The sequence below is a fragment of the Hemibagrus wyckioides genome, linkage group LG28, assembly GCF_019097595.1.
Source record: "Hemibagrus wyckioides isolate EC202008001 linkage group LG28, SWU_Hwy_1.0, whole genome shotgun sequence".
Taxonomy (NCBI): domain Eukaryota; kingdom Metazoa; phylum Chordata; class Actinopteri; order Siluriformes; family Bagridae; genus Hemibagrus; species Hemibagrus wyckioides.
In genome coordinates, this window is record NC_080737.1 from 14,758,794 (window position 1) to 14,785,167 (window position 26,374).

Below are 26,374 nucleotides of genomic sequence, written 5' to 3' on the forward strand. Positions count from 1 at the left end.
TACTGGTGAGCTTAACTAAGGTTAACTAATTAAACATTGGTGTTTACAGACCCCCCGAATCCATTTGGTTTACATAACTGATAGATAGATAGATAGATAGATAGATAGATAGATAGATAGATAGATAGATAGATAGATAGATAGATAGATAGATAGATAGATAGATAGATAGACAGACAGACAGGCAGACAGAGAGACAGGCAGGCAGGCAGACAGACAGACAAACAGATAGATAGATAGATAGATAGATAGATAGATAGATAGATAGATAGATAGATAGATAGATAGATAGATAGATAGATGGCATTTATGTATTTATTACAGAAAGAGTGCTTTATACTGTAACAGTCTAGATGTTTTCCAGCACAGAAAAATCCTTGCACTTTATTGTTTCTAAATAATGCTGGAGTAACAGATCACAATTCACAGATATTTGACTCCAAGTAAAAAGTGTGTGTCAGTCTTTAATTAATACTGAAATGTGATCAAGGATTTCTGTGAAACCCTTTACTGCTTGTGTTTTATTCCTTACATAATGCACAATGTGAACAAAACACCTAGTAATGTGGAATAAAGCTATTTTGTTCATGTATTGGATGAATAATTGATGAAACTGTGAGTTAAAAGCTGATCATTATTTTTTTATGCATGCTCATTATTTTGCCCTTTATTTTAAAGCCCTGGTGTAGAACTAGGGGTTATACTGATGATCAGTAGCTGTGAATCAGTCTTGGAGTGGATTTTTGCAGATCTAGTCCACTGTATTTTATACTCTGACAGTGTGTTACGTTGGCTGACAAGACACAGTGGAAACAAAGAGTACAAATTGACTTAAAGCATGAATCATGCTTGTGATATTTGGCAACAGAAGGCTGCAGAGTGTTGGTTTTATTAAAAGGATGTCAGTATCATATCAGGTATCAGCTGATACGCTGAGTACTGAGATCGTTATGGTAACAAAAATGTGCATCCATAGAACATACCCTAAAGCGGGATTTTCTGTACACACTCTCTCACATGCTCACAAAATCAATCAGGATTCAGTCTTCCTCCTCACCTTTCATATAGAAGTACTTGTGGTAGTAACGCGCCCCCAGGTCTGCATGCTCGATGAAGTAGTTGCTCTTTCCCTGCTGCTGCACATGGCTTTCTCTGGGTTCCTCCAATACTGACACAGCATCATTGGGGCTCTGTAGACTCCTCCATCGCCCGCTACAACACTGGGTTTTTCCCAATCCAGCCCTCTCTTCCCCTCCCATCTCGTTTCTAAAGTGCGGGCAGCTGAGCAGCAAATCATTGTCATTGCCATCTCCTTCGTCCAGCAGGCATGGTTCTGGTTCCTCTGTGCTAGCAGTCCCGACAGTCCCACTGCCCAGAGTCTGAGAGGGTGAGGCAGGAGGAGCCTGGGAAAGAGGCCGGAGTTGCGAGGCAGCCGATGCCCCTGAGGTGATGTTCTTCTTGCGGCCGACGCTGTCTCGGCTAGTGGCCGCCTCACCCAAGTCAAACAGGATGCTCTGCACGTCGTAATGGGCAAAGTTGCGCACCCATGCACCTCCGGATGTCTGATCGCATGGTGTAGACGTGACCTGAATGGGTGATGGCTTTGATTTCTTGTTTAGAGCATCAGGTTTGGGGGGCTTGGCTGGTTTTGGGCTGTCTAGTGAACGGAAAAAGTCGTCTGGTTCAGACGGTGTTTCCTGGAGTCCTAGTAACAAGAACGGATCTTTAAAGCGAAGAGCGTTGGGACTGAGAACCGTTTGATCGTCCGTGCAGGGCTCTGAAGGTTGGCTCTGCTTTTCTAATGAGGAAAGACTCCCATATTCCCGGTGGAGGACTATACTAGACTCGCCCTGTCCTGCTTGCCCGGACTTTTCGCTTGCTGACCTGACTGCTTTTGCTCCTGCCTTTGCCGCTGAGTCCAGATCTCCCAGAGTGACATCGCTGTTGCTGCGTTGCATGATGTGGCCACGAGCAACTGAGCGCTGATTAAGACCTGCCCTGCTGGGTGTTGTCACACTCTCACCCTCTGCTCCCTCACCCTCCCTCCTGGGCGGCCATTCCGCCACCGCCGCCCGCTTGGCCTCAAAGACCGGGGTCGGACGTGGGCTCTGTCGGCGGAACTTGCGGATAAAGAGGTCGTCTGATTGCATGGTGAACTTTTTTCGTTCTTATTCCTTGGTCTCTTGGTCTTCCTTTAAATCTTCTCTCCTCACTATCCTCCTCTCTTGGTCTGGGACGACTGATGAGTAGCTCCAGAGAATCTAAATGGTTGATGTGAGCATACAAGCCGCGAAGGAGAAGTCATAACTCAATTACTTAGCGGACGTCTTTTCTGCTTAGCACAGTCCTGGTTGGTGTCTTCATCCTGCGCACAGTGACTTGCAGTAGTGCCTCACTACTTAAGCAGATTCAGGAAGTCATTCTGGGCATGTCAGAACAAGAGAGTTCGCTTTCATCATTTGAAACAATCTTGAACAGAAGGCTTCTGTCTCATGCTCATTCCTTCTTAATGTCGAATCATCCCAGGTTGTAAAAGAGCATTAGAATGAGGGCCAAAGGCCAAGAAGAATGCAATCCCAGTTTAAGTCCTCGCTGTCAGCCTCCTTCTCTAGACCCTCACAGATTTGTCATCAAAGATTTCTGCATCCTGCAAACACATAAAGAAAAGAGCAGAGGTCAGCATGATTGGTCTGACTTTTCAGTGTGGACAATTTGCATAGCAGCGTGCAAAAGTGACTAATAAAAACACAACGTTATTTTGAAACACTGCTCATGTGATGCAAGATCATTACCCCATCTTATTCTTGGCTTTAACTTGAACTCTTCTAACAGCACACTTCTCCTTCAGGTGCAAAACAGATCCCTATAGATTTAAACTACTATTACTGTACTACTCTAATGCAGTCAGGATTAGATTACAGTTACAGCTTAATCGTGACAACAAGCAAGAGCTCCAAACACAGGACTTCACATTCCTAAGGTAACACAGCCAAAGAAAACACAAACACCGAGACAAATATGTTATGCAAAAAAATTCATCATGAAGTCAAGCACGCCTATCTGACGCATTGTTCCACTTCACTTTGCTACCTTTGTTCTTTACTATTATTTTCTCCGTTTGACAAAAATAGTCAGCGCTGGCCAACTGTCATGCAGCAGCCTGCACAATGGCAGCTCCTCTCACAGGGGAGGGAGCTTCCTGAGCACGGCTGCGGCAGCGCAGTAAAAACAGCAATAACCTACACAATGATAGAGACATGGCCAATCTTTCATTCTCTCATTATAGATTGCTTGCTTGCTAAAAGTAGAAAAATAGAAGGAGCTTTGATTAATATAACAGAAACAATGCACCCAGACCACACATGTGTAGGCATTCGGTTAAGAGAAAAAAAAAAAGTCTAGTAGCATGAAGAAAGAAAGAACGTACAATGGTAACTATAATAAATATTAAAAAAAATAAAATTATGCACGTGATATAAAATTATTATTATTATTTTATTATTATTTTTATTTATTTATTTATTTACATCAGAAAATAAGCGAGAGATCAATTTGTACATTCTAATTATCATACAACAAAATATACAGTATATATATATATATGCACATTTATAGCCTAGGTATAGTCATATACTAGTATTTCGGACCACATTTAGTACATTAATGGATAAAAATATATTTATACCAATTCAGACATTAACACCTAAGAGTAACTATAAAGTATTGGCACCCCTCGTCCAATATGCCATGCCAAAGGTGCCATTACTTTATAGCTATTCTTACCTCAATTCTATCTTTATGTCTGGATTGGTATTAAATCCTACAATTTTATTACTACAGCAAGCCAACTTTATTATTAAAGTTATTTTTCATAATGTATTATTTACTACACCTGCTGTAGTGCACTGCAGGGGGGTTGAGGAGTATGCATGTATGAATATTATTATTACACTATGCTTTCAGATTTGATTATAAAATAGCTTGACTCCTTTACTAGTACATTATTTGCAAAATTAATTAGAGGTAGGTATAGGTTACGGAAAAGTCTCCCATAGATTTCTTACTCGCTGAAGGTTGGTTAATGGTTCGACCCAAGTGTAATTTTCTTGTGCCTTTTGGAACACATATTTTCTCATTATACATACTTTCATACATATTTCATATTTTCTTCCTATTTTCTCATTATTAATAACTTTTCTCTAATTCCATAAAGGGGTTGATGCCTTAGTTCCCAGAAAAAATATCACAGCACACTTTGCAGGCTCTGGTGCAGTTTTGTGTCGAAAAGCAAGCACACTGACTAGGTTGGTTTCTAAAAATGGAAGAATAGCAAGACGGATTTTTGGAGGAAAAAAAGCTGGAAATTCTACAGAAACTCTACAGATCCAGGGTGTGGGGTTTCCAGTTTCCTCCAAATTTCCAAAAACCTGTAGGTAGGTGGACTGGCTGTATGTATGTTTGTGTATGCTTCCAGACTTATCCAAAACATCTCATCCAGGATGTAATCCTTACATTTACTTTTCTGGCATTTGGCAGATTCAGAGCGACTTACATTTTTAGTTCATTTTACACGACTGAGCAATTGACGGTTAAGGGCCGTGCTCAGGGGCCCAGCAGCGGCAGTATCTCTGAGAACCTGGGATTCGAACTCACAACCTGCTGATCATTGCGTCCAACACCTTAACCACTTAAAGCTACCACATCACCATGTATACCTGCCTTATACACAGTGCCACACTTGAATGAATGAATGAATGAATGCTTAAAAATAATGGCACCCGAAGGTGGAAAGTTCAGGAATGAAATGCAATACAATAGTGAATAATGTGCGCAATCCAAATTGTTTGTTTTCCCCCCCTATCTATTATTTTATAGTTAACAGATCGCTGCAAAAAGTTTGTGCACCCCTTTGGGGGTTTCTTTTTTGGTTACGCCAGTCTGTCATAAGCTCACCAAAAAACTTCCGTCAAACATAAACATTTCCGTCTGCGTTTCCGCCTTCATTACAACCTTTCTGCATGAATAAAGTGACATTTTTACGGCTTGTGGCAAATAAAATGGATTAGACATTCGCTGTCACAGGAGTACATCCGGTTTTTTTTTTATTAATTAATTAATTTATTTATTTATTTATTTTTATCTGAATGAATGTGACAGCTTGTCGGAAATGGTCACACTCTCACCTTCATAGAAAAGAAAAGTAAAGAAGCAAACCGTTCATCAGTCTCATCCTCAGTGACGACATTCCCAGATACATCCTACAGAGATGATGATGATGATGATGATGATAAAAACAATCCGCCTGGTGGGGGAGGGGGGTAGTCCTCGGTTATTAGTCTCAAAAGCGACATGTGTCTGTTTAATTAAGCAGCACTGCTGAAAGAAAAGGTCTCGAGCTGAATGTAGCGGCGTCTGACAAACCTCTCTCTCTCTCTCTTCCGCCGTCTCTTTCACTTCATTTGTCGATTCGGATGGCACTGACGCGAGGTTGTACGTCAGTATTTACGTGTGAAGGGGGGGGGGGGTTGAGGCCACACACGTCTGGGAGGTTTGTTCTCACGTGGGCTTTCGTTTACGCGTCGAAAGGTCTCGCGGTCTAGTGCGCGAACAGGTGTAGCGCGCAAAGGAAGCTCTCTCCTTCTCTCTCTATCTCTCTCTCTCTCGCGCGCGCGTTAGTCTGGAGAGTAGAGGATGTGAAAGGATGTGACGGGCTTCCTCTCTCTCTCTCTCTCTGTCTTTCTCTCTCTTTCTCTCTCTCTTTCTTTCTCTCTCTCTCTCTCTCTCTCTCTCTCTCTCTCTCTCTCCATATAAAATATTCCATGTTCCATAGATGGAACATTATAGTCCATAACAGGGCAACACACACACACACTAGCAAATCCAACATGTTTTTGGTAATTTGGAGGAAACCAAACAATCCAAAGAAAACCCATCCTGCCACAATGTACTTTTCCTTGTCTCTGGGGTCGTACCATTGTACTGGTATAATTGTACATAAAGCAACAAAATAGTCCAAGGACAAAACAATGAATTATTACTGTATACATACAAGGTGATAGATATCTAATAAAGTGGCCAGTATGAATGTAGATAATGTTTACAACTCTAACACTGTCGCTATGCTATGCACTCATACCAATATCACACACGCAACCATCTCTGATAACTATAAATAAGTCTCGATGCTTGCCCACATTAACCACTTTTTCTGACCCATATACCGCCATCATGTGAAGCTGGATGCCAGAAAAACACTCACAGTTCAACCTTGATAAGACTGCATCTCAGTGATATATGGATCTGGATCAAAGCTGTTCACAGGGCCATTTTCAGCTCATCACTGAAATGCCACACGAGCACTGGTTGCAGGCTGGCCATTTTTTCTTTTTTGTCACTTAAACGGATTGATTAGACTAATTGGCCATTATGCAAAGTCACACACAGCTCTAAACCACCGAATCTGAAATAAATTACTGGTGTGTGGATCTGAATTTGTAACCAATGAGTAGCCATTACAAAAAAAAGAAAGAAAAAAAAGAGGGAGGGTTCTTGGTTGATTTTGAGCTTAAAATCAATTATTTGGGCTTTAACGGCTCCACAGAGTGGCTCGACTCGTTGCATAGCGTAACAGACGAGCTACATTGAGTAATTATACACCCACAAAGATGTGCAGTTAGTGTTGTTAAAAGTGCACGCGTGTGTCTGGAAGTGTCACCCACATTACAGAGGATTCGGTAACCACACCACATGCGACCCATTCTGTTTTGCGTCCCCCAGCACGATGCACTTCATATTGATTCCCGGCTCTAGCATCTTATATTGCTTCTCATAATGTGATCTTATATTGCGTGATCAAATTAGCCTTTCCTGGAGCGTCTCAGTCTGTTTTAAAATAGCCTACCCATTAGTGCACCCACCAGGCATCCTCCATAAAACACAATAAAATCCTAGCAAAAAATAAATAAATAAAAATCCCAAGCAGTCATTTTTGGCAGAAATAAACAGTTAGAACTGCTTATTGCAAGCCTTCGAGCCTATAAGCCTACATCAATTTGAAGTTAATTTGATGGCTTGCAATTAGAAACTTTTCTCTATGGCCCTGAGAATGCACTGATGGTTTTAGGGTAGCGGCGCTGGATACCGGTTTCTAACGCCGTAGAAGTAAACTTTGCAGTACACACTTTCCTTCAACTTATACACACTGTAAAGTCAGGATCTCACCAGTGAGAGTTTCAAGGTAGTTAAATGTGTAATCTAACGTAATACCATTCAAAAAAAATCTTGTCTGTTGTGTGTCATCTATCTGTCTGACTAGATGTTAAAAACCAGTCAGCAGCCAGCACAAGCTAGAAGACCACTTGAGACCACTGTTGCTAAGCAACTGGAAAAAACAGACACTGAGTATGAAAGCTATGTCATGGCTGAGGCTATTAACTTAGCTAGGTAGCAACAAGCCGTTAAGCCTTTCATTTAGGTGATGGATAGGTGGAATGACAACGGAAGTGTTACTAAACCATTGAGATGATCGACTTTTACCTCAACAATTACTTCGGAAAAGACTCCGTTTGACTACAACTGCACTTAGCACCTCATGCTAGTCATATTTCCATGGGCTTCCACCATTTTGTGATGTGTTACCTTTCTGCTGCAAGCTGTATAGTATCCAAGTTATAAAAAGTACAAAAGTACATTTGACTATAATGATATTTGAGGTCAGAATCACTTCCCATTTGAGAGAGATAGTATCGCTTCTCATACAGAATAGAGAACACGCTTCTTAGAATGAGTTTGTCACCGTTTGTCACTGCTTATTTTATCAGAATATTACGAGTTGGGGATATAAGTATATAATTAGTGTATCTAAAATTAGCCTTGGAGAGTTACACTGTGGTATAATGGTAAGGCTGTGAATCCCCTTCACCAATGGTCAAGATGCAATCATTTGGTTTACAGACTCATGATGATGATAAGAGGCTGAAATACTGTATATATTCATTTTAAGACAGTCTGTGGTTAATAGCACCAGTGATGCAACTTTTCCATTTAGCCTAGTCTTCTTGTGCAAAATGAATCAATACTGAAACAATATGTAATTGTTTTCTTTGCCAATGCTATGACTCACATGACCATTCAGTATCGCAGACATCCACTTCAGGACCTGTTTTTTTATTTTACAGATTTGTGCCAGAACAGATTTAGAACTGGCCAAGGTTAACAAAGACATTGTTATATCTGACACTAACCTGGTGCAAGTCCAAATGTTGTTTTAATAAAAATAAAAAAAACAAACAAAAAAAACTGATTGAGAAGTTCATCAGTGAAACCAAATTGCCAAATATTGTGGTTTAGTAAACAAAACTGTCACTACAGCAAAAAACGAATGTTCGATAACGCTTTCAGACCAGTATTTAGGAAGCAAAACTTCTCCCACTACTCATCGTATGCTGTGGCCTTTAGCTGAACGATCTGAACAGTCAGACTCATGACCTTGGTGACGTTAAATGGTCTTTTTAACTTCCCTGATCTGATTCCTGGTTAAACTGTATGATGATGTGTCTGTTAACATCTTCTTTTCTTATTTTGGAAAGCACCTAGGTTCTTGACAACAGCCTGTATTGGAACGTTCGAACGGTCAGGACTTTTTCATAACACCCATGGTCAACCAGCCCAAACATGCTAGCTGTCAAGGATGTGAACGAACGTCATTTTGTCTGCTGTTGAACATTGTTTAAACCAATCACTGCCTTCTGATTTCATCACTGTGCTCTTCTTAGTCCTGTCCTATCCTGTACCAAAAAATGACTCCAAAAACCTTCCAGTCTACTGGGAATTTTTGCATTTCTATTAATCCAATTAGGCAAAACTCGACTTCTTAGTAGTTTGCATGTGTGGCTACAACTTTCTGTTAATAAAGATGAACGAAATCCCAAAATACTGTTCACATTTAGTCCTTGTAGTGCTTTAGATTTCGTGATAAGCTAGGACAATGCTGAGCTCTACATTGTTACGGCACATACGGACTCTGTTTAATATCATAAACAGATGCAGAATGACATTGTATTTTCACATTGATGGATTCTAAAGGAAATTTTCAAATGGCTCAGAAGTGGAAGAGTCGGAAGACACAATGATGACTGGTATTCATTCCTGTTACTGTCTGGTACTTCGTGTGAAGCTTGTACTATGCTCCTGTTTCCTTATTTTGTAATGCTAGCCTTTGTTCAGCTCTTTGGTCAATGCCTTGGATGCGTTTAAATGTGCTTTATTAATAATGTGTGATTTGATTGATTGATTGGTTGATTAGTTGATTGATTGATTTATCTATTTATTTATTTATTTATCTGATTTATTAATTTATAAACCATGCATATCAGTGTCAAAATGCACAGCATATACATTAATTGGACTCTTGTAACCTACATCGAGTCTTTTCCTTTCTTTTTCTTTTCTCTTCTTTTCTTTTCTTTTTTTCTACAGTATCAGGCTATTTGTAGCTGCTCTCCTATTTTAAATGTTTTACAGCTTTGCAAGTACAATAGGTTTTTTTTATTTATATAGTCCAAAAGAGCACAAGCATAAATAACACACAAATAAAGAGAACAAGTACTGTACTTTGAACTCCCTTATTATATTCACCGCATCTAAAAGATCTCATATCTTAATTTGTTTGTCAGCTCAAAAGGTCAGACGTCTCTGCTTGAACAATTGCTGTAAATACATTCACTCACGTCTCAGGAAGCGAAACATAGAGCCGGCTGTTAAACGCAGAGGCAAAAGATTTGCTATGGTATGATTTCTGCAGCTTCGTCGTGACGTAAAATAGACGGCTGGTTGACTCCAGCGCACTTCCTCGGCGCTGCATAAACGAGACAGATGACTGCGTTCAAGCGGCAGATTTGCAATTGTAATTCTCTCCATTCGTCTCGAGTCATTCGACGTGTAAACACTTACCAGTTAGCAATTTAACATGCACGGGTAAGAGAAAATACATTAGAGTTTCAAGTGTCCTCGAGCAGAAGAGATTAAAACACACGTACAGAGTGGAGATTTGAGGAATACATATGTAAAAAAAAGTACAATCAGAGCAGGATGATTACCTCAGATTTTAGTACCGCATGTAGAGATACTGATACTGAACTGAGAAAAAAACAAAAAAAACAGACACATAGACAAAGTCAGGGTGGAAAGTTTCAAGCCTGCACACAGTTACCACAGAATCAGTTTCTCACAGACATAGCGTGTCCACAACGATGAACACGGATGACACCGTCACATCCTCAAAGATATTTGTGGTTATTTTTTTTCGTTTTGTTTAATTCCTCATTCACATCAGATCATGCGAGTCTTTTTATTTTACAAATGACCTGAGTGTTCACTTCTCTCTATTTCAATCCATCTTATATATAAGTATATATACATATATATATCTTTTCACATCTTATATTTACAGTATTTTGGTAGACTTCCATTTACACAACTATAACGGGTTAAGGGTTAAGGGTCTTGCTCAAGCTTGATGGCTGCCGAGATTTGCCGAACCTTCCAATTAGTAGCCAGATGAATTAATTTGTTAAAAAATAATTTCCATAATTGTCTTTATTAACAGCAACATGATCATATTAATGTGCTCATTCTAATACATTATACTTTCTATGGCTATTATAATCAAGCTATCCATGGACTCTGTACTGTATATAGACAATATACACAGGCTCTTGTTTAGCAGATGCTTTAGATAAACAGGTGTGGGTTTATTTGTTGAAGCGTTTTGTGAGGAGATGCTAATCCAGCATTTTTCAAAGGAGGATACATTTAGTAATTATTAGACTGTTAAAGCTGTTTGTTTCGGCTTTCCTCAAAACTGAGACGTTTCTGTGGAAAGCTGAAAGTTCAAGACAAAGGAAAAGAAAAAGAGAGGCTGGTAATGGAGCGGTTTATAGCTGCTATAACATAAGTGATAAAGTGAACGAACTCGTTTCATGGACACAATACAACAGTGTGTCCATGTGTCCTTCTTTAATTAATAGGAGATTGCTCAAGGCTGACAAATTGCCGTGGTATAAAAAGAATCAATTTCATGATTGATTAATAATTCTACAGTAGGGCTACGCAAACTTTGGCTGTAGCAGGAGGCACAGAGCGATTCAAACCGCGGCGGTTTCTCTCGACTCTGCCAGGAGATTAAAGGAAAACAGATTACGCCGGACAGCAGGCAGAGGCTTAAACTGGACTCACAGAAGATTGGGAAGGTTATTAACGAACTCTTTGGACTGTATCTCCTACCGTTGCACAAAAGCTGCCACACAGTTCTAGCTGTTCATGTTATTTCCTAAGGGGCAAGAGGAGCCAGGGTATTCATTTATAGGTAGGTATTGCACAGTGCAAGGGTTGATAGTGAGAGTCTAAGGATTGCACAGAATCTATACTTGTTTGTGCAAATCTTCACAAATCTTCTGTAAAGCTGCTGTTTAGGGTATATGGTTATTACCCTATATGTGTGGTCAAGAATTTTGTATTTTTCTGCTGGATTAATCAATTGCCTGCCAATTTATATGGTAAATAATCAGTGCTAAAAGTTGTTTAGACAATCTGTGTAAAATGAGGACTCTTCATCAATCCCTAGCCTTCACCAGGAAGACCTGCACTCATCTGAGCAGATCTACTCTTCTAATCTTATAAATAATAATGAAACTTTCCTGAACTTTCTGTAATGTACAACCTGACCTAAACTCACTGCCTATGACATCACATCTAGGTTTCTGTCCTTCCTCTTCCCTTTTCTTTAGAACATTTATCCTGACGTACGCTCTGACATGGGCCAAATCCTGCCAACATCCATGGCAGAGGTATGGAGGCTGCCGTAATGAGTCCGAGGGAGGATTTCAGTCATCTTCCTGTTTGGTTAACGCACCAAACCGCGGACAAGGCCGGAGTGTGCACGATTTGTTCTGTCAGGATGGAACAATGGAAAATTGGGGTAAGAGGGCACCACGGTGGGCTGCTATAGTGAGAGAAGGATCATCTCGGAGAGCACCTTTTCCTATTTTACACCCCCCCCTCCTTCCCGTAGGAGCAGCTTCCTATCCAGGAAGTGATGTCACACGTGAGATGAAAAAGTATGTCATCGTGTCCTCTTTTAGAAAGCCAAAGGAAGAGTCACGGCATTGTAAACCACACCTCTCTTGCAGGACATAAGTGGGAGTTTCCTAATCACATGATGGCCTTGTCTCAACCTTAACAATTGTAATTTCTGAACATAGGTTAGTGGGTGTTATAATTCAATTCAATTCAATTCCATTTATTTTGTATAGCGCCTTTTACAATGAACATCGTCTCAAAGCAGCTTTACAAAAGAAAAGAAACAGAAAGGGGAGGGGGGAAAATGAAAATAAAAAAATAACTAAATAACTAGAAATAAGATTAATTATTAAATTTAATTATTAAACTATTTTATCATTAATGAGCAAGCCTGTGGCGACGGTGGCAAGGAAAAACTCCCTGGGATGGTATGAGGAAGAAACCATGAGAGGAACCAGGCTCAGAAGGGAAACCCATCCTCATTTGGGTGACACTGGACAGTAAATAATGTAACTGTAAATGATTAATGTCCTTTCTACAACAGCACTTGTTACTTGTTCTCCTATTAATAAAAATACTCAGATACCATAATCCAACATCATCTGATACCACATGACGTAAGGCTTATAATTCAAGTGGTTTGTGCCTGTGCAAGTGCAGTCTTATAATAAGTAGACCACAAAGTTTCACAAACGCCGAGAACAACAACTACTGACAATAGTGAATTAACAGAACTAACACACCTACAGTAATGGATACGACGGTGTTACCTCTGAAGAGATTGATGCCCCTCCATGCTACAGTGACATGTGAAATGCTTTTTGACTGCTGTGGCATAAGTAGAATAAAATAGAATAAAATAAAATAAAATGGTTAGAATTGAATTCAAATAAAATAAAAAATAGAACAAAAATAGAAAAATAGCAATGAATAAAAATAAAATTACAAAATTAAATAAAATGAAGTAAAAAAAAAAATAGATACAGAATTATCTATATAACCCAAGCGAAAAACTACATAGAAATTATATTTGAGTAATCGTGTGCCATCTCTATTATGCAAACAAAAAAAAAAAATCTATAGTGGCATAGTGCAAAGATGCGTTCGATTTGAACTCGATCCTGCCACTATTAATGCGATTTGGCTACGGGATTATTTTCCTGGCCTTGCTAGAGCTTGCTTTGAAAATCCTCACATGCTGAATATTGTTAATAATAATAATAATTGCGACACAGTGAAGAGGTGTGTCTAATTACAGCTATAAATATGAACATCTAATCTACAGCACAACCGATCCTTTTTTAAATTCAATAAAAAATAAATTACATTAAGCTAGAAAATATTTGATATCGTCTGTCAGGGCACAAATATTACTGGGAGTGTAAATAAAATCACAGTATATTATGAACAATTTACTGCTACTGTATTCCTTGTAACGCTGCCCATAGGTTGCTCAGAAGACTTTAATATGGCTCTAAACGATGTTTGAATTAAGTATCAACTTTCTTCTAAAATTCCTCAGAAGTAACAGCTTACAAAAAGGAGATATATTAACTTACATTATGAGTAAAGAGGTTTAAGATCATTCAAACAGCGTGGCTCGGGTAATACTTCTTAACCATAATCATATAAGAGATGCGTCAGTATGTGTATCGGTCTGATATCGTGCTCATTTACTTGTACTCCTATTAATAAAATTGCCCAGATACCATAATCCAATATCATCTGATAGCACATGACGTAAGGCTAGTGTATGTTACTGAATGAATGAACACAATGAGACAGTATGTTAGTATATGCTGTCCTAAATCCAGCAGTTAAAGCATGTCATGAAGAGTACAGTATCTTCCTACAATATAAGCAACCTGATAAAAGTGAGTAAAAAATGACAGCTCTTACCCAAGATATTACTGATGACTAGCCAGGAAGTCACCATCGACAAGGCATTCCAATTCAATGACAAAAATGTACAGAACAAACAAAACCTACTCTACTTCACGGCAATAACAATCAATCCAAGATGACTAGCGTATGTACTTCATTCCATATCAGCTAGCTAATGTTATCAGCTAGCTTGTGTGTATGTTCTTTATGTAACCTAGGGAAATATACACAGAGCTAAATAAAATATTCCGTGATTGAATACTAAGACTCATTATGGCATCAGTATCATGATTTGTGCGTGCTGAAAGTTAAGAGATGAGCTGACCAGGATCTTAGGCTTGGCTCTGGAGCCTCCTTAAGTTATTATAAGTCTCCATTCCATCTGATTTCATTCCTGTCTCGAGGCAAATACTCTGATATTAATGATCTCTCTATTCTGATATTCCTTTCCTGTCGTGTGATAAATGCCCTGTTCGAAACGGGAAATCCAAGCATAACTCAAGCACGCCCATGAGAGGGTAATGTAAAGTGGAGTCTTTAGAGTGCACCAGAGCAGGGATCTGAATGTTTTGGGCCGGCAGCCAAAAAAATATTAGCTGATTATTCCGCTGAGAGCCAAAAAAAATTACCAGATCATGCACAAACAAGTGATGGTCAATTTACCAAAATTTCCGAACGAGGCCATGTAGAACGAGGCACGGACGAGGACTATCCTCTGGCGAATCCTCTGAAAAATTGTCAGCCCTGTTATCAGAGAGATGATTAGATACACCCTACAGCATTGTAAACACTGATTGGACAGCATGAGGAAAGGTTCCTTCACTACGATCCCATATTGACCAGTGAGAGGCATTGATTTTGGGTAATTGTTTAAAAAAAAAACAACAACGTGTGATTCTCCCTGTTCTTATCAGCCAATCCCAAGGCCTAATATTGATTGCTTTATTGCTTTCCACTACAACACAGAGCTTAGGATTTACTGCAGGGTTTTTTTTTCCCATGGTCTTAGCTTCTTAGAGCTGAAATGCCGCAAGAGGAAAGAAGGTGACACCAAATATCACACTGAGTGACATTATGCAAAGCAATGAATACATTTGTCTTCTCGCTATTTTTCTCTAATGCTTGCACAGCCCTCTCTCTCTCTCTCTCTATCACATGCTCTCTCTAACTCCTGGATTACAGCCAGGGCTGAAAGACTGTTAAGTAATTGGCTCTGGCTGGCTCTCTCTCTTTGTCATTCATTTGATATGCCTCTTTTTTATTTTGTACTCTAAACGGCGGCCGTCTGGCTGACTTATTGCTCTCTCATGCCCTCTGCTTCTCTTCCTCTGCCTGCAAACCTCTGCCTAGAAGAAAAGAGGCAACATGTCCAGTTAGAGGTGACTTTGTTCTGGATCTGCTCTCCTGTCCTGACCGCTAGCGTTATGCATAATGTTGGCAAAACTCTTCCTGGAGGCTTGTTGAGCTTAGCTGGTTTGCTCTAATAGGAAGGCACACTTGCAGGACATATTGAAAGCATATAAGTGCATGCTTTCACTAGATATAAGCCTGTGAAAAAAAGTCAGTGGTTGCTAAGATGCAGAATCCAGAGTAGGGATTTTATCAATCAAGGCTGGTAATGAGAACCTTAACACTTTTACTGAACTCATCTCAGAGATAATTGACTGGAGATAGCACAGCAGCAGTAAGGGCAGTAATTTGTTTTTCTAGAGTCTCTGGCTGAGCTCCAAGGGTGAGTCAGGAATGAACATGCACACACATGCATTTTTTTTCTCTCTGTCCCCCACCCCACCAAAGAACTTGGTCTTAAAGGCTGAATACCTTCACCATGTCTCAGTAATATTCACAGTCTCAGTTTACGGTTAACCTTTACAAAATGTGCGCTGCTATCAAACAATTGTAGGACATGACCAAGGAGAAAGCAGCTTTGCGTGTCGCATGGCAGTAACCCAGCCATTTGGCCAGGCTCCCACAGCAGAGTGAGGTCAATCCCACCTTTGGGCTATGCTGTTTATAACATCTGCTGATGAAAATAATACACCCCAATAATTTTGCTGACCCAAAATCTGTCCTTCAGTAAAATTAAAAAAAAAAAAAAACTGGACATACATCTGGTGTGGTTTAATAATTAATAGGCATGGCATGGTTTAGACATTTCTCAATTATTCATGGGAAGACTAGCCAAGTCTCCATTCAGGGAAACAGATGCAGGTTTGGTGAGAGCAGAGATTTAACCTTCTCATGCTGCAGTGTGAATCTCTACACTGAGATTCGGAATAATTATATAAGTTTACGTAGCTGATCTAAGAGCCGTATGGCTGATTTTAATATAAGCATGTTCAGTCAGTTCTATGATACTATAAATGATTTAGTTCTCAGAAAAACACATATGGTGCAACTGAATATATGTACACTTTCGATTTACGGTACATGGAAACACATACAGCACGAACAAGAACATACAGGATGGATTAAAACCAACATGCTCACCCCATGTCAGGAAGTTGAAGCAGCTATTGCTCAGTCTTTTCTAGTGCAAAGGGTGCAAAAGTGCAATTACCTCGATTATGATTAGGCAAAAGGTGTATTTTTTTTTCTTTCTTTCCAAACAGCTCTCACAAGAGTTCCGGCTTAAGTTAAAATTGTTGTTATTTGTATTGTGTAAATGACCTAGGAAATTATTATACACCAAATGTCATTGATATTTGGTGAAATTTTCTGGAAGGAAAGTTTTTTTTTTTTTTTGGAAGGAGTCTCCACTATCAGCTCTTTATCACAGCAGGGGAAGTCTTCAAGACAAAGGGTATCGCAGTTTCTCAGTAACATGACTACTTGCATTTTTGCCGCGAGCCTTGTGAGAGAACGATTACAGCTGCTATGACATAACTCGTCTCGCAGCCGTTCCACGACATTAACTATAAACGGGATAAACAGAAGTACGATGCGTCAGTCTTTAATATATAAAAAGTGTTCAACAAATTGGTGTGGGATAAAATGAATACAAAGTACTGCTGCTGGAAAAGGATCAGCTTCACTGTTAATGGCAATTACGATGTTAGCTGTATTGCCAGTAAATCCATTAATACACCACTGAATGTATCAGAAGCTTAAGTCAAATTATGACCGAGGTGGGCAGTTAAGAAACACACGCCTCTCACTGACATAGAGAAAAGTATTTATTTCCTCATACTGCTGTTTGCAGTAACTCCATAAACCACAAAGTAAACAGTGACATGGAGCACAGCATGTAGTGTAACCAGTATTACTAACTAAAATGAGTTAATAATGTAGAAAGCATAAGGGACTGTCCCAATAATACTATGTTATTATTAAACACACTAGTTATATGCTTCAGTAAGGCTGGATAGCTAGCTGGATTCAATTAAAAGGGCCTTTCCTTCACTGATAAATATTTCAGCTAGTTCTTTTCAAGTCTATTAGGATATACTGCTGAGGCTTCTAGCAGTTAACCAACCAACTGTCTGTTAGATCAGACCGGGAATGGTGATTGCGAACACATACATATGAGTCACAGTGGGAAAACATACCCTCATTTATTTTTAGAAGCCATTAGAGCTTTTTATTCCTGAACTTTCCACCCACAGAAACCAAACGGGTTAAACTGTGATAAAAACACATTTGTATTATTTCTAATAAAATAAACAGCACATTTCTTCGTTTTATTCAAATCGGCGCTCGAGTTCAAGTGGACATCACGTATAGAGGAAATTCAATTTGTTCAATTCAAGTGATCTTCATCACCATCAACGCTCAGACAATCAACCGGTTAATCAGTCAGTTAATAACGAAACGAGAAAGAAATAAAACTATGATCTCATTCAGTGTTCAGGCCAGATAGATAGATGCTTTTGCATGCACTTGTGCACATTCCTGTGCGTTTATGCTTGTTTGTGCTGTTTTGGTGCCTCGTTGTCATTCCTGTGATCTCAGTACCAAGGCTACACTTTCACTTTAAGAGTGTATCACTAGGCAGAGAAGCGAATGATGATGCTGGATTCGTGTCAGTCTAGCAGCCCTATGCGGTCACACACCATTGGCTATTAGTTCAGCATCTCCGTTAAATGCATGCTATCTCGTTAAATTGGGTGAGAACTGATTCTGAGTTAAAAATAATACAGTTCAAGGGCGGTGTGTGTGACGAGTGTCTTTGTGTCTGGATGAGTTTCTCTGACTTCCTCTTGTGACTGAATGTGGCTGTGTGTTTCCTCTCGGTGCGTGTGCAAGTTCCTGTGCAATTGCAGCGTGTCTGTGCATGTGCACAAGACCCCTGCAGACATGTGGCCCTCTGCCCATGGGGGCAGGAAGAACAGCTGTCTCACTGAAAAAGAGAGAGAATGAGATAGAGAGACTGGGATCACTGGGACCATTATGTTTGACCACACTGTGCGCTGTGTCTCTGATAACGTCTCTCTGCAGCTGGGCCTTACAGAAAGACGCCATCTGAGCTACTCCTCCTTCTTCGTCATCTAGTTTTACTCATATCAAGAAATGTGACCTGCTTAGTTTCCTTTTTTCAACAGACGCACCACTATTATATTCAACCCTACAACTGGCTTGTTAAACAGTACACACACACACACATTTATGTATATATGTTGGATTGTAAAAACAAACCAATAAACCCACTCCCTTATACACTCACACACGCACATGAAAGCCGATGGACCACTGGTTCTCAGCATGATCCAGTCCACAGCAAAGACCTGAAGGTGTGCCGTGAAAGCCAGACAGAAAAATAAATTACAGCAGTACTGCGGTGTTCTCACTCTTCCCTCTCAGCTCTATCAGCACTCGTTTAGATAACCGCGGGTGCGTGTCCAGAAATATCATGACTTTAGCAAACACTGATCCTCGATATCTCTTTCAATTATGCTGGATAGATATGGGGCCAAATTCTCTGTACCTGACACATGGAGGAAGAACAAAAATGTCTTATTTCACACAGGCATCAACAAAATGCATAAAAATCTATTTTTGATACTGACACAGTAAACAAAATAGAGCATTATGTATGAGATAAGTAGTGCAATGTCAGGTGAATGTTACTGTTGTGATGCCTCGATAGCTAACACTTATGCTAGTGACCTTCAGAATTCACACAGATAATCTGACCAAAATCAGGAAGAGACGATTATATAGCTAAGTATACCCTGTCTTTGGATTTTAATAAATCACCACACGAAAGGTAATTGCTGTTTTATGCAGCGACAAGATGTGCTCATGTGCTTTGCCTGTTTGCTTGCTGGCTGGTGTAATAAAATCGCATTCTGCTTACTAGCTAGCATTCAAACTCACATTTAGCTTGTAAGCTAGCAAACACACTTACATCCAGCTCTCTAGCTATCATACACACTCACTTTCAGCCCTCTAGCTAGCATACACACTCACTCCCAGCTCTCTAACTAGCATACAAACTCACATTTAGCTTGTAAGCTAGCAAACGCACTTACATCCAGCTCTCTAGCTATCATACACACTCACTTTCAGCCCTCTAGCTAGCATACACACTCACTTTCAGCCCTCTAGCTAGCATACACACTCACTTTCAGCCCTCTAGCTAGCATACACACTCACTTTCAGCTCTCTAGCTAGCATACACACTCACTTTCAGCCCTCTAGCTAGCATACACACTCACTTTCAGCCCTCTAGCTAGCATACACACTCACTTTCAGCTCTCTAGCTAGCATACACACTCACTTTCAGCCCTCTAGCTAGCATACACACTCACTTTCAGCTCTCTAGCTAGCATACACACTCACTTTCAGCCCTCTAGCTAGCATACACACTTACTATCATCCCTATAGCTAGCATACACACTCACGTCCAGCTCTCTAGCTAGCATACACACTCACTCCCAGGTCTCTAGCTAGCATACACACTCAGATTCAGCTTTCTATCATACAAACTCACTCCCAGCTCTCATCATTAGCATACACACTTACTATCATCCCTATAGCTAGCATACACACTTACTCCCAGGTCTCTAGCTAGCATACACACTCATATTCAGCTTTCTATCATACAAACTCACTCCCAGCTCTCTAGCTATCATCATTTGCATACACACTCACTCCCAGCTCTCTAACTAGCATACAAACTCACATTTAGCTTGTAAGCTAGCAAACACACTTACATCCAGCTCTCTAGCTAGCATACACACTCACTCCGAGCTCTCTAGCTAGCATACACACTCACTTTCAGCCCTCTAGCTAGCATACACACTCACTTTCAGCTCTCTAGCTAGCATACACACTCACTTTCAGCCCTCTAGCTAGCATACACACTCACTCCCAGGTCTCTAGCTACCATACACACTCATATTCAGCTTTCTATCATACAAACTCACTCCCAGCTCTCTAGCTATCATACAAAAATCACATCCAGCTATCTAGCTAGCATTCAAACCCACGTCCAGCTCTCTAGCTATCATCATTAGCATACACACTCACTCCCAGCTCTCTAGCTAGCATTTAAAAAACGTCCAGCTTTCTAGCTAGCATACAATTTCACATTTCCAGCTCTCTAAATATAATTTAAACTTAATTCCAGCTCTGTAGCTAGAATATAATCTATATCCCTCTAATCAAGCAGCAAGTCTATTAGCTAGCAAAGAATACTAACATTTATTAAAAAGTCTCTATTTCCTCTATTACCCACAATTCTACATATTTAGAAGGTGCAGCATGTAAGTGTTTCAAATACATGTACCAGAAATAGTACCCGTGCACATCCTTCCTATCATACAACACAGATTCTTTTCACTTCCTTAAATGTGTCTGCACCTGGCAGTCCGCATATAACAATGACTGCCATGTGGAAAATTCACCACCATTTTCTGACTGATCATGAAGCCCTGCTTGGTGAAAGCTTTAAATAAAACAGCTGCTCTTTATCCACAGAGAGCTATTGATTCATTGATCCATCGTTATGCAAACAGATGGTGAACAAGTGGTGCGCAAAGAAAAAAAACACCCAAAGAAATTTGTCTTGAGTTCCAATAATCACAGATCAATCACGGTTCCTGATGAAGACACATTCGAGTAGGAGTGATTTAGAAGAGCTAATTTGTTACTGGTTGTTTTAAGCTGCCACTACATGCTGTAGCGGTGATGCCGGAGGAGTCGAAGAGTCTGATGAATAGACTGCTTCATGTACGAACAGTGACGCTCGCTTTCTCCGAACCGTTGCCATTTTACTGCCACTGCAGCCGGCTAGCATATTTCTCTAATGACATACTCTGGCTACTGGAAACAATGAACGATAGCATGCGGCAATGAAATATGGCCATTGTTAGACATTGACAGAAAAAGATTTATAGCGGATTCCCCTAGTCCTATAGTAAACATGAGCGAAAGGCGACATGGTTACTGGAAACGATAAAAGACAGGATGAAACATAAAGCCAGAAATGAATCATATTGCTTACATTTAATGGTTAATACTGTAACTTGGTCTTAGCTATCAAGCTGTATATAGTAATAATAATATAATGTCATACAGTTTTTTTTATTTTTTATAATTCTACAAGATATAGGAAATACGATGAAGGATGAAAATCTAAAGCTACACTATGTTGCCAAAGGTCAAAGGCCAAAACTGGGACATCTGCCTTTACATGCACATTAATGTAATATGGAGTTGTCCCACCCTTTGCAGCTATAATAACTTCAACTCTACTGGGAAGGCTTTCCCCAAGGTTTAGGAGTGTGTTTATGGGAATTTTTGACCATTCCTCTAGAAGCGCATTTGTGAGGTCAGGCACTGATGTTAGATGAGAAGGCCTGGTTCGCAAGCTCTGCTCTAATTCATCCCAAAGGTGTTCTATCAGGTTGAGGTCAGGACTGTGTGCAGGTCAGTCAAGTTCTTCCACACCAGTGTCTTTATGGACCTTGCTTTGTGCACTGGTGTGCAGTCATGTTGGAACAGGAAGGGGTCATCCCCAAAGTTGGGAGCATGAAATTGTCCAAAATGTCTTGGTATGAAGCTGAAGCATTAAGAGTTCCTTTTCACTGGAACTAAGAGGCCAAGCCCAACCCCTGAAAAACATCACCTGAATTCAAGGATCTGGAGGGGTGTCCCAAAACTTTTGGCAATATAGAGTATACATGCCAGAGATTGAGGATGTTGTGAAATAGGACACAACAATTAACGTGAAATTGAACATCACAGACAGAATAAGAGAAAAACCCAAATTAAAACCAGGTTTATCGTTAGAATAATTATCTGGGGGACTTAATTGGGAGCCATAATGGAGAATTGATGTGAATGCTGAAATAAAACTCATTCTAACGTGTTTGCAATGTTCGCATGAAACTAATAAGTGTTTTAATTGGTCGTTTATTGAAATGGTTTTTTGTAGAATTGCTCGGTGTAGTAATATAATAATAATAGGAAGAAGAAGAAGAAGGGTCCAGGTAAAAAAAAAATTGTCATTGTTACACTGTAAAAGGTCAAAATCAAGTTTTTAGTGATGGATTTATTCATCAAGTAACCTAAAGTAATCTAGGTCTGTACTTTGCAGTCTATATCACCACCCACTCATGTTCCTACTTCAAATGGCAAAATATATTTGTTTGAAAGACAAATTTTTCACTCATTGAATTATGAAAGTTCTTAAATGAATATGTGGAGCCTAGATGTGGAATAATAATGTTTTTTGTTTTTTTTTTGACCGCAATGCGCATTTCCTTTTCGAAGCACTTGAGTTTACTGAATTGAAAAAAAAAAAAAAAAATACAAGGGAATGCATTATTATAAGGATTTCTGGCTAAATCAATTGCTTTCTATTGCTGTCTGATCCCACTGAAAGGTTCAGTGAGACGCTACTGTTTTCTATTCATACAAAATATCTAAATATTGGCAGGTTTTCTTTTTTGCTTCTCTGGTGATTAGCAGGTGAATGTATACGTTGTGTGATCTGTGAGTGCAGGTGGGAATAAGATACCAGTGGACGTAAGCCTGGATCAATCTCTCTCTGAGTCTGTCAATTACAGCGTTTTTCTGTTTCTCTCCGTCTCTCTAATCGTCTGGCCACTATTGAAAAGCACCTTTATCAGATCACAGCTGGACTCGAGAGCAGCGTAACTGAACTTAAACAATCGAGCAATTGTCAAGGGGCAGACAGAAGTAAATTGAAACGGCTCACAAACGCCTTCTGTGTGTGTTTGTGTATGCGTGTGTGTGTGTGTACTCTGGTATTTAGCATAAGCCCGAGCTAGGAAAACCCACACTCTGTTGGTTCTCGGTCACTCTATCTATCTGTCACTAGGCAGCACGAGTAAAAATGTAATGCAACCGCATTGATCCACACTTTAAATCAATGTTAAATGGGATCATAATGTAATGTGTAGACACTGCAGCCATGTGTCGATACGTCGAGTAATGTAGAAGAGAGCTGATCTAGGAACAGCTTGCCAGATCTAGAGCTCCGGAGCCAGATTTGTATGCCAAAGCAAGCACAAAACCAAGAAACGGAAGAAAACTCCATTCGAAATGAAGTGCCTTTAAAGTAGCACTAGAGTGAAAAATGTGATTATTGGATTGCTGGATCCAATTATACGTGTGGCAGCCTGGGAAAAACCCTTTGCACTGTGAAATTTTGACATTTTCTTACAACAGCATGCCCCAAAATGATTTATTCTTTAAACAAATAAGCTAATATGTGCATAAACGCCTAAAAACTGTTGACATAATTAACTCGTTTGTCCGGGAAAATGCTGTGGTTAACGCCAGCCAGATGCGACCACAACTGTTATTAACAGCGCAGCTGACAAAAAGTGTGATCCAATCACACTTTTTAAATAAATGAAACATCATAATGCAGGAATAATCAGCATCACAGGCTGCTGAGGAAATCGGAGTGTAAATATTTTCACACTTAAATGTGTCTGAGGAGGTTATAAAGCTTCTTTCTTCCCAATTAATCTAGGAAATAGAATAAAGGAACTGGAAGCTCAGAGATCAGTGATGAATATGGAATAAGAAAGCATTAAAAAAAAAAGCTTTCCACTCAGTGGGCAGCATTAAACTGGCCACATGGCAAGGCCACACCAAAAAGTGCTAAACCAGTGCTGAATGAGGTCACATCCTGTCTGCATTTCCTGTGTAGAGAGAATAGAGCTCAGATATGAAACTTATGACAACTAAACTACCTCTCTCTCTCTCACTCGCTCTCTCTCTCTCTCTCTCTCTCTCTCTTTCTCTATCTTTTTATTTCTATCTCCCTCCATCTCTCTCCTATCTCTATTCTTAGTAATACAGCCAAGGGCTTTAAAATGCCAATTACTACAGACATCATTTCTTCACTGAAGACATCATCATCTCTCTCTCTCTCTCTCTCTCTCTCTCTCTCTTTCTCTCACTGTCACACACACACACACACACACACACTCTTCTTTTACTCGCAGTACAGGAATCAAGCGCTAACACTGAACGCTCTGCAGATTCTCTCATTTGAAGCTGATGTCTCCGTTTTTCCTTCTCAGACACATTTCCAGTCTGATTCTCTGGTTTTGATCATCGCAATGCTGACAGCGGGAAGACACAGCGATGATGTGAGATGCTGCTACAAGAACCATCATCTCTTTTCCTTCTCGCTGCGCCGAAGCGCTAGCACCCGTAATGGCCATTTGTCAGCAGATTAAAAAAAGTCATTTGCATCAAGTTTTGCTTCTTGATGTGCCCGATTCTTGAGAAGGTCCGGGTAATGAGGGACGATTTTTTTGTCACGTATGCAAAGGAGAGACAAAACAATGTAGTGTGGCGTCCATCACAGAAACTGGCAAAACCGGTGTATTGCTTCTTCACCATGAACTAGCACGGTCACTTCCTCGAATGCAGATTAATATGTAAACCAGTTGAAGAAAATTGCAGAGCTCTTCGCAGTTAGCCATTGAAACTCACTGTCCAGAAATACATCAGTTATGGTTAAAGTTACACAAATCCAATGTTCCACAAATCTTATTTTCTTCAGGACTTTTTTACAATCAGACCTGAGCTACTTTTGTATGTGCCCATATCCAATATATGGCCACATGACTAGAAGGAGAATGGACATGTGGCTTTTTTTTCCAGTGTGCATGCTCATATCATCGTCGTCCATTTTCAGCAGCCGGACAAAACAACAAAGGAGGACAGCAACAGTGGACGCTGCGGTGCGGAAATGGGTGCTTCACTAGATTCATTACAATGGAGAATAGATACAATGCACACTTCTGCAACCAGTTTACTGTAACATTTTTCCTGAAGATGTTTGTAATTACTCACAGAGGACAGAAAAAAGTTCTGATATGATTTATCATATGGATTTTATCCCACAGCAGCTTTACAGAAACAAATAATTTCAGGAAATAAATTATAATTTTTTTAAATTGAGCCGTTATAAGTAAGTCAAAGGTGATGGCGGCAGTGAAAAACTTCCTGAATCCAAACCTTGAGAGGAACCAGACTCAATAGGGTCTAACCTATTATCATCTGGTTGATGCCATGTAGTGTGATTACAAATAATTTCTCTGTGTACTTATGTATATCCATAGTGTATGATCCAACCTGGTCCCCCTTTGCTGCTACTCTTTTGGGAAGACTTTCCACTAGATTTTGCAGCCATGGGAATCTGAGCTCACTCACCCACAAGAGATGATATAGACCGATCAGCCATAACATTATGACCACTAACAGGTGCCGTGAATAACACTGATGATCTCCTCATCATGGCACCTGTTAGTGGGTGGGATATATTAGGCAGCAAGTGAACATTTTGTCCTCAAAGTTGATGTTAGAAGCAGGAAAAATGCGCAAGCGTAAGGATTTGAGCGAGTTTGATGAAGGGCCAAATTGTGATGGCTAGACGACTGGATGGAGTCTTGTGGGGTGTTCCCAGTCTGCAGTGGTCAGTATCTATCAAATGTGGTCCAAGGAAGTAACAGTGCTGAACCGGCATCAGGGTCATGGGCGGCCAAGGCTCATTGATTAACATGGGGAGCGAAGGCTGTCCCGTGTGATCCGATCTAACAGACGATCTACTGTTGCTCAAATTGCTGAAGAAGTTAATGCTAGTTCTGATAGAAAGGTGTCAGAATACACAGTGCATGACGGGTCAGGGCTGTTTTGGCAGCAGAAGGGGGACCAACACAATATTATGCAGATTTATCATATATATATCATAATGTTATGCCTGGTCAGTGTATCTCGTCCTTCTCATTTATATAATATGAATATATATATATATATATATATATATATATATATCAAGACAGTTAAGCTTGATGGAGCTTTCATTAGTTTGACTCTCATATTGTGGAATAAACTGCTACTAAATGAGTCGTGTTCAAAAACAATTATCCAACAAAGGGTCTAAACAAACATGTCTGTGTTCTTCAGAACTAATCAAAAC

General features: G+C 39.9%; 1 protein-coding gene across 7 annotated transcripts in view; it reads right to left on the minus strand.

The window, feature by feature from the left end:
- The window catches only part of zmp:0000001168 (signal-induced proliferation-associated 1-like protein 2), a 64,119-nt gene that overhangs the window by 27,980 nt on the left and 9,765 nt on the right, over positions 1 to 26,374 (minus strand). For 5 of the 7 annotated variants that reach the window (XR_009203939.1, XR_009203938.1, XM_058383455.1 and 2 more), the window contains exon 2: positions 1,058 to 2,647. Coding sequence is in view for 5 of the 7 variants with exons in the window: in XM_058383455.1 (XP_058239438.1) it covers positions 1,058 to 2,150 (1,093 nt within the window). In the remaining 2 variants the exon portion in view is untranslated. Of the gene's footprint in view, positions 1 to 1,057; positions 2,648 to 5,183; positions 5,633 to 26,374 lie in introns of those variants that run through there. The other 2 variants (XM_058383458.1, XM_058383456.1) reach the window with 2 other exon arrangements.